The sequence below is a fragment of the Tigriopus californicus genome, chromosome 12 (assembly GCF_007210705.1).
Source record: "Tigriopus californicus strain San Diego chromosome 12, Tcal_SD_v2.1, whole genome shotgun sequence".
NCBI classification, from domain to species: domain Eukaryota; kingdom Metazoa; phylum Arthropoda; class Copepoda; order Harpacticoida; family Harpacticidae; genus Tigriopus; species Tigriopus californicus.
In genome coordinates this window covers 16,248,485-16,257,655 of record NC_081451.1, presented here as the reverse complement: position 1 = coordinate 16,257,655, position 9,171 = coordinate 16,248,485, and the positions used below count along the sequence as shown (strand labels likewise).

At 39.3% G+C, this 9,171-nt stretch overlaps 1 protein-coding gene across 1 annotated transcript; it reads right to left on the bottom strand.

The window, feature by feature from the left end:
- Positions 1-6,543: 6,543 nt before the first annotated feature.
- On the bottom strand, positions 6,544-8,758 carry LOC131891650 (glutamate receptor ionotropic, NMDA 1-like). Its single transcript, XM_059241280.1, has 2 exons — positions 7,534-8,758; positions 6,544-7,451 (listed from the first exon to the last, which is right to left on the bottom strand). The coding sequence occupies exons 1-2, from the start codon at positions 8,681-8,683 to the stop codon at positions 6,937-6,939; spliced, it is 1,665 nt and encodes a 554-aa protein (XP_059097263.1). The 5' UTR covers positions 8,684-8,758; the 3' UTR covers positions 6,544-6,936.
- Between the last annotated feature and the right edge of the window lie 413 nt (positions 8,759-9,171).

Sequence of the window (9,171 nt, the reverse complement as noted above, 5' to 3'; positions counted from 1 at the left end):
CGAGAGAGATGCTTTCGCTAATAAAGAAAGGACGTGTATGAGAAATCTTTGTATTTTGGATGTAATCTACTGTACATGTCAACGATTGCAATCCTTTGCCTATTATTTATACAAATTGAGCCACATTTGACTATTGGAACACCACTAATGATGCTCTTGCAAATCTAAATACATCACGTTTTTCTGTAAAGTTGAAGGACTGTAGATTACTGTTGGCAACAAACTTTTTAAAGAATTAACTCTTCTCTTGTACTTACTTTTGATTAGCCCTCTCGTCAGCAAATTTTTTTGCTTGTTAACTTCAGTGTTGCAATCACATCATTAAGCTTGAAATCGAGAAAAAAGTCATAGATGAACGAAGGAAGGGGTAAGGGGCGGTGTTTTTATGTTATAACAACCTGAACTTGGATTGCGCTTGATACAACTCGATGAATTCAACCTGGAACTTTGTAGAAATATGGACTTACCACGGAGAACAAAATTTCGTATCGGCATAACAATCCAATTATCTAAGTTAGCAAATTACAGGATCAGGATCGTTCGCCAAATAATGAACTTGACAAACTTGGCGCCACTAAATCTCCCTTTCAGATACGCAAAACTAGTCATGTAATTTGGTTGTGAATTGACTTCATTTCTTCTCAAATAAGACCTCACCTAAAGGTCAGCTGTATATGGCTTTTAAAGAGTTTTTTTGGCAAGGAACAACTTTACAATGAAATACTGTAAATGTGACTCGCCGCTAATTGCAACGATCTTCAAGGTCTTACTTTATTATAAATGAATGTTGAAAAGGGGACGCAGAGTTTCCTTACCGGGGGGGCCAATTTGGAAGGAAGCCGTCCAGAGTCCAGATTTCTACAAGTCCGTGATTAATTTGCTAACGACTATGGAGCGAGATGAAATTCTCAAAAAGTGATTTTGTTTCAAACCAATGATCGTCCCAATGAACTTGGCTGAGTTCTGTTATAATTTCACAAACAAGAAAAACGTCGTCTTGGAGTAATGATTAAGTGTTAAAGAAAGATGCAGATCGGACTAGATTCCTTGTCGCTTGTTCCGTTTTGATCGCAGTGAATGATTGTCCATTTTATATATTTGGAAAACTAAAACTTTAGATGCCTTCTCTCGCACAGGGATTACAAAAAATGAAGGCCATTCAGGGCTGTGTACACCATCTACACGTGAGTGCTGATTAAAAGCTAAGGATTACATGTAGGAGCCCCCAAAATGCCAACATTATAAGCCGTAAAAAAAAGTCGAATAGCCTTTTTAACACGTTTCCGACTTTTTGGGTGTATTCGACTATTTGGGGTCATGCGAATTTGTCAAGCTTTTCGTCCATTTTTCGCAATTTTTCTATTTTTCGTTCGACCGTCCTGCTTCCTTCAACGCTACAAGATAATGGACAAGAAAATGGCGAACGCCGAGATCACGTTTAATTTTCAAACTAGATGAGTAGGGCATACTCAATGACTAGGGAGTTGCCCGACAAAGTTCAAAGCTCACACGTAGACTGCAGCTATGGGAAACTCGGGATTTGAATTAAAAATTAACAGGGCATTTTGGAGCTAAAAACGATTAAAATCTTGGGGCACGGCCTTCTATTCATGCGATACATTATTTGTCAGCCAAGTGCTCAAAAACTGATTAGTTTGGAGAATTTGGCAAGTATTGTTGCATGTCAAGGGCAGTGAATGTGGATTTGAAGTTATCGAAAGCATATCTTACTTCGATATTCCCAAAGGGAAGAGGCTTCAGCAGCTCTTTGGTTCAACGGAAAGTGCACTTTTAATATTGAATAAGAAGCTTTCAAGCAAGTTAAAGTCGAAATATGATTTCCAGATCAAACCTAATGCAAGAAGGGTTTATCCCGTTCTCCCAACTCAAATTCATTGGCAATCCAACTGTCATAGAAAGTAAATGTGTTAAATATAGAACAATTACAAACTCTCGAATCGGTAATAAAGAGGGCTGACTACGGTGAAAAAGCCTGTTTCAATCAAATCTGATTTTCAGTTACTTTTGGGGTCCTTCATATACGAGCAGAGTCCAATCTAATGGAAGAGGATAAAATATGTTGTTCTCTCATACACAGAAGTTCTAATGAATTATTGTCCTTTCATATTTTGCCTTGAGTGGTCAGTTTTTGGGACGCCTGAACTTGTTCAAACTTTCAATCTGTCCTTTTTTGATTATTCGTGGTTCGATTCATAATACGGAATCCTAGATTTGGGTGATAAGGTTGAAGAATTTCTATCTGTACGATAAGCCGGAGATTGGTCTTTTTGAGCGGTGGACCACTTTTTGAAACGCCGAGACAAATTGCTCCAATTGTCAAACAAGGACGCCTGGTTGACCATTAGATATTCAGCATCTTTGAATCGTTCGGGGAACATTATTCTATGCGCTTGCATCGCATCTATTATGAACTAAGCATCATTGATGTGACGTGCTCCGAATTCAGCTTACAAAAAACAGTCTCTTGCAGAATACATATCGGATTCCTGGCCTCTCATCTTAAACATCGTTTTCTTACACAGACGGTCATTTCACAGTTGCGAATCGTTATCTTTCAAAAATATCCTTCAAAAGCACACGTACAAGAGAAGGACATTTGACGATTTTCTTTATCATGATCAGAACCAATTGTAACTTCTTGGCTCAATCATTTTAAGAAGTGATATATTTCTCCCAGTTTCGATCAAACGGGGTTGGAGGAGGAAGATTTGCCACTTACCAGGGTTTAAAACGTAAGCTCATGAAGGTTTTGGGGCAATTTCCATTCAGGGCCATCATTTCAAATGAACCAAAGCAGATGGAAGCAAATTTGAGAGATCCCAGTGGATTCTTCTTTGGCAAATGGCTACCAAACCAAGCAATTACAGCAATACAGTTAGAGTAATTCACTTGTAGGTCATCCCCAAAGGAAGTATTTTTGAGTTATGTCGAATTAGCCAGCGTTCAAGAAGCCATTTTCATACCATGTGCCCACTTTCGAGGATCAGTTTGAGATTGTCAAAGCCATTGAGGATCGAGAGATTGAGAAGAAATTACCCAAAGACCCCAATTATCGACAGAAAAACGGCCCAACATTCGAATCTACCTACTTTGTCGATCTTGGAACATTTCCCACTGTGGATGAGATGACTTCCTGAATGCAATACGATTCTAGATCAAGGTAGTCCTAAATCCAATCAAAATGAGGAACACCTGGTGGATGACTTGTTTTCGATCTGCCTGGCTCTTCTTTTCGTCATTTTGTCTTAGGATAATGCGAGTTGATTTGTTTCAGGCTCCTCCTAGGAAAAAATAGGCTCGACTGAGTTCAAAGCTAGTGTGTTCATGACATTGCAGAACAATTCCTTGGCTTGGGTGTTTGCAGTATTTTCAAGCAAACTAGCAACTATGACAATCGAATCACCACCAAAATGAAACAAACCGTGAAATCTGGGACGAGTCTTGGTCACGATGAACATAAAAAGAAAAGAAAGTTTATATCGGTGTAGATTCTGCGGTTTGTGCATTTTGGCTTGGGCGCCACATGGTCATGGATTGCAGCAGTGTTTTCGATACCTCGGAAAAAACAAATTGTACCATAGAAGAAACATACGCCCTGCAACTAATGGTCCTGCTCTCAGGCATTGAAGTGAGAATCGACTGAAAGTCATTATTTAAATTATCATCTGTGTTCACTAAGTGTGACGGTGATCTCGAGGTTGGACACCTTGATAAATGGACCAGTGGCAAAGAGAGGCAAAAGGGCTAAAATTACACCAGGAAGTGTTGACGAAAAATGATCATGACCGATGTTTTCAATCCACGTGGACAGCTTTCCCAATTGTTATTGCCGAATGAGCCAGAGATTTGTTCTCGACTTCAAGACCCCTGGGCAATAGTTCAAGATGAAATAAGTTGTCAACGTGGATTTCATCACCAATGCTGAGGGTTTACTAACCTCAGCTCCCACACGAATCCATTTTGAGACGCCTCTTGATCACTAAGGGCATCAACCAAGCAGATATGTACGATAGAGGAGACAACTGTGGATAAATGGAGATGGAGGAGACAGAGAAGAGAAAAATACTCAACACGAGAAACACAACAGTTAAAAGCTGGTCATAGTTTGATGTCTTTTGCTCCTTTCCCAGATTTTATAGGAGCACTGCTATCTCATGGACGCAGAGAAAACCAAAACGCCATGGTTAGAAACTTTATTTCATGGCTCTGTGTTCACGAGTGGCTGGAAAGCAAATTTTCGGTCAATTGTAAAGAGAAATAACACTTTCAACACGCCGATTTGGCTTCTAGTGGTTTCAAGTAAAAACGATACAAATCTTGAAACCGTTTTCATAAAAGAAAACTTGTGTTTCAATAGCTGTCTCTCTTTACGTGTAGTTTATTCAAGTTTGGATCTTAAAAAGTTGATATGGTCTACACCTACAACTCATTCCCCATTTCTCATGCCCTCTTTGCTTTTCTCCCCAACTCTAATGCGTTGGTGGATCAAACATTAAATGAATGTAAAATCAAGTAAAATTAATAACATTTCTGTCTTGAAGTGTTGGGGTCCTATACCCAGAAGCGGAAAGAAGTCCACAAAAAGGGTACCGGGATTACACCCTTGTAGCGGTTAGTAAAGCCGGAGGAAACTCCAAGCAAAAGAAAATGCAGAAAGGGTTTAATTTAAATCTATTTCGTTGCACGAAAGTAAATAAAAAGTTCAAGAGAGGACAAGTTAAGAAGTAAGCAGGTAAGGGCCCAAATGACAACAATAGGGCTAAAATGTTCCGAATTATTTAAACTAGTAATAAGAAAGTCGGAAAAGTGGAAAATGGCTAAAAAGTGGGATATTTGAAAAAATTGGTGCATTCATTTTTGCAAGTTTAACTTATTTCTGAGGTCTTGCTATCAAACATTATTTCGAGAACAAAGCAAGTCAAGAGTCATTTTTGATACTAGCATGTTCGTTTGTTTGCTTGTTTGTTGTTTTTTTGTTTGTTTGTTCGGAGTCAGATGGTAGCTCTCTCGCTCGGTTTCCATGTGAGATGGGTGTCCCAATGAAGGGATATTCCGGCTCCGTTTGTCGAACTTCATTGTTAAAATAGTCCCTTTGGCAATTCTTTATTCTTTACATGTACTCACAATGGTGGTAATTTGGACAAAAATGAATTGTTTGGAATATGCGCTGCCTGAATATGTGCCTTCTACTTTACGGATTACTCCCTTTGGTAATCTCAAAGTTTTCCTTTGAGACAATATGCTATGATGAGAATATCTAGTAATCGGTGCAAACTGCAAGAACGCCATTGTGCTTCATATCAGTTCGATCCCTTGATCTATTGGATCTTGCCCTTTTCTTAAGAACGTTGGATTTGAACCAAATGGACCATGGGCTCATTATCGCCATTCAGAGAGCAATCTCTACACAATGTCCAATTAGAAGAGTCTTTAAAGATCTTCCGGCATTCCAAATATGTGAAACAACTTCATCCATTACACCTGTGTCTATAAATCCAAGTTAAAATTAACCAATGTAATACCGTGCTTCCGATAAATCAATACTTTTTCATTGTTTTAAAGGAGAGAAATTTGGGACAGCGCACACATTTACAAGAGTATTAACAGTTGTAAAAGAAACATTTTGATCTTAGATTTCAAAGTTGCGGTTAATTGATCTCATTCGATGAGTCACAATGGCACGGATTCGAGCTTCATTCAATCAGGAACAACTTTATCAATTGGAACAAAGATTCAACGTTCAAAGGTCAGTTTTAAAAGGTTTTTTTAGAATCTCGCGTCCTAGTTTCCTCATTCCTTTTTGATATCATCAAGCACCTTTTGAAAAATCAAACCAAAATAATTAGTTCATAGTAATGATGAGAGCTCCTAGCAATATATTTGTAGAAGATGTGCCATTCAATTAAGATGAATTCGAATGTTCAGGTATTGGAATCCATTAATGTCGTTATCAAGTTCTTGAATTTCCTTGTATGTAGTAATACAAAATGCTGAAAGTGTATCTTGGAACACCGTTTTGGAAGACATGAAACTCTTTTTAGTTCTATTACCGAGAAGAACATTTGGCAAGAACGTGTTGTCACATAAGTATGGGCCCAACAAAGACCCTTTTGATGTTGAGAAAAAATATTCATCGTCTAAATTATGCCGATATGGAAAAGGCATAAGTTCGTAGAACAAAAGTAACAAATGCGTCCGAAATTGTCGCAAATGGATATGTCCGTTACAAGTTGTCCTTAAAAGTCAAATTTAAACACACCCAATGCGACCATTTATATACGACAAAGCATATTTCACTGCAAGACGATTTGCGTTAATCTAAGTACAAGACGTTGTTAATCAAAAACAGAACCAACTATTAAGTGATAAAATAGCATTGGACTCTTATCAATCTTTCTGTCTTCTTCTTAGGTCCCCTTTCTAAAATTTGTTTTCAAATGAAAATATTCAAGTCATAAAATTCCTTTCATATTTGTCACAAATAAAAATGACAAGCATAGGTACACAAATGTTAATTTGTATTTGAGTAGTACATTTTGAACCTCACGAAAGGTGAATTGGATTATTGACTATTTGACTAACTGAAGGACAAGATTATTGACACGCAATATCTAAAGAAACATAAGGATTAAAATTCATGAAGCAAAATGACAAGCAACCACGATCTTTTCTAGGTATCTAACTGGAAATGAGCGCCACGAATTAGCCACGTCCTTGGGGCTGACAGACACTCAGGTGAAGATTTGGTTCCAAAACCGGCGCTACAAGTCCAGAAGAGCCGTTCCCTGGATGCTCTTCAGCTATCCAAGGACAATTTCCTTTCGACCAATTGTGCTACAAACGTGGAACGAGGTCCACCCACTGAAGGAGCTCTATTTGCGGTCCAAGCTCCACGAGCTTCACCGCCAATACCGCTCAAGGCTTTTGGGACCCGCCATTATATTTGGTCCAAAGACATTCCATCAAAAGAAATGTCAAACCCAAGGTGTAGCCGGCTCCCATGAGAATGTACACCAAGATGACTTGACCACCCGACAAAACCATAACGTCCATTTCGAAACGTTGCTCTTGGAATGATCCCTCCCATTTCTTGGCCAAGAAGTCCATTGCTCCATTCTCTTTGAGCCTCTGGATGCCCAGATTGAATATTGGAACCAGGGGCGAATTTTTGCCAAATATTATCCCTTCCCCTTGGGGCTTTTCTTTGGCAAAGACCCTCAAGTTGGCCTTGTGTTGCGGGTTTTCTTTGAGGAAAGCAAAGAAAGGTCGGGCAAACGTGTGGAACACGACTTGTTTGAGCCGGGCTTGATTCATGATGTCGTCATAGGTGTCGAATAAGTTCTCCTCCGGATTGCCAACAACTCGATTATAAAGAGTTTGAAATTCGGGTCTCTGTGGAGAGGCATTGGCCAAAATAAATATTTCGTTCCCTAAAAGAAGACCATTGTTTAACATTTGTTCCATATCAGCTGCCCAAACCCCGCCATCATTAAACTAAAAAGATTGAATTACCTTCTCGAATCTTGACGTTCCAAGACGGGAAAGCCTCCACAACATCCTTGACAGTGGAGAATGGAATGGACGGTTCGTTGGCGAAAAACATAGTTAAAGCCCCTCCGTAGAAGGCATTCAAGAGTACGAAAAAATACCATCCAGAGGTTGAGATGATCATAAAGCTGTGTGTTTGATTGAAGGACTGAATGGTCAGGGGTACCAATGCACAAACCACAATTATCAGGAAGGTTAGGCCAACTGCGATCCAAGAATCTGTAGTGAAGGGCCTAAGGAACAGGGTTGGATCCACTTTAGGCATCTGTGGAACAAAGCACAATTGCTCCCAATCGCTTGCCACAATGGAAAAATCTACCACTGAGCTACGCTCCAGGTTCCAAATCCAGAGGCTCAAACTCAAATCCACTTTTCCTTGGATCACGTTCCCTAAAACCCCGGTAATGTTTTTGAGGTATTGTGATTGAAGACCCCAATCATTTTTGGGTTCTTTGATGGAACGAAGGGTGAAGTTAAAGAGCCGAGCCAAATGATGAGTCATGTCAATGAGATGACCATAGCTTGTTCCATTCGGTTCAAAGATCGTATATGGGTGCCAATCAAGAGACTGAGAAGTGATCTCTACCCCTTGGAGATCATACTGTTCAAGAATCTTTGAATTGGCATCTAATTCTAGTTTCTGAAGCACTTGGGTGTTGCTCAAAGGGAACGTGATCACTTGGTAGTAATCTACATTCGAAGAAGAATTTCCAAGTCCCAAATAGAAAAAGCTCGACGCGTTATAATGGTTCAAATTGTTCCGAATGCACTCCAAAGTCTCTTGCAAGGATCCAAGCACAAAAATCATTGAAGATTGTATTTTGAGATCATGCAATTGCGCTTTGATGTTTTCCATATTTGCCAAAGAATTGTCCGTAATAAACACGTCAAAGTTGGTCTTGGAACACACTTGAATGCCTTTGCTCCATGTTACATACACTCTCATTTCGTGGAAAAGCTCGCGTTCCATCATCTTGGACAGATATGGATCAGTCAAACTTGAGTGCACACAAACGAACTTCTTTCCATTTCCAGCCAGGAAATCCACTAAGGATTCATTTGAAGCTGACAGCAGGTCCAATAAAATGAAAACCAAAAAGATCCACGCCGTCATATCAAACTCGCGAAGTGTCTTGTACTGAGCCAAAAATACTCGGGGAGCTCTTTCACAATCTAGGCACAGACTTATATGTTACACAGTGGCTCCAAACTCTGAGTGCTCTTTAGAAATCAATAAGAACTCCTAAATAGTGGACACAGTTTTCTGCCTTTCTGACTATCTTTGAACTGATAGTGGTTTGCTTTTATAAAATATTAAAACTAATCAGTACAATCCCCATTCCCTGATTTTCAATTATTTGGGTCCACCTGTTGCTAAACTGCTGTACCGTACATCCGCCTAAAATATTAAAACTAATCAGTACAATCCCCATTCCCTGATTTTCAATTATTTGGGTCCACCTGTTGCTAAAGTTGTAAGTTATATATGACTATAGGATTGCTGACAATATCCCTGTGAACCTCAATATTGGAATTGAGGCCCTCTTTTATCAGTACGGGAAAAATGGCATGGCAACTACTCGGTCAAAAAAGGCCTTGGCT

Excerpts from the sequence above, each read along its gene's own strand:
- LOC131891650 (XM_059241280.1), bottom strand. The coding sequence starts at position 8,683 with ATGACGGCGTGGATCTTTTTGGTTTTCATTTTATTGGACCTGCTGTCA. Across the intron at positions 7,452-7,533 it reads GAACGTCAAGATTCGAGAAG|GGAACGAAATATTTATTTTG; the intron begins GTAATTCAATCT and ends GTCTTCTTTTAG.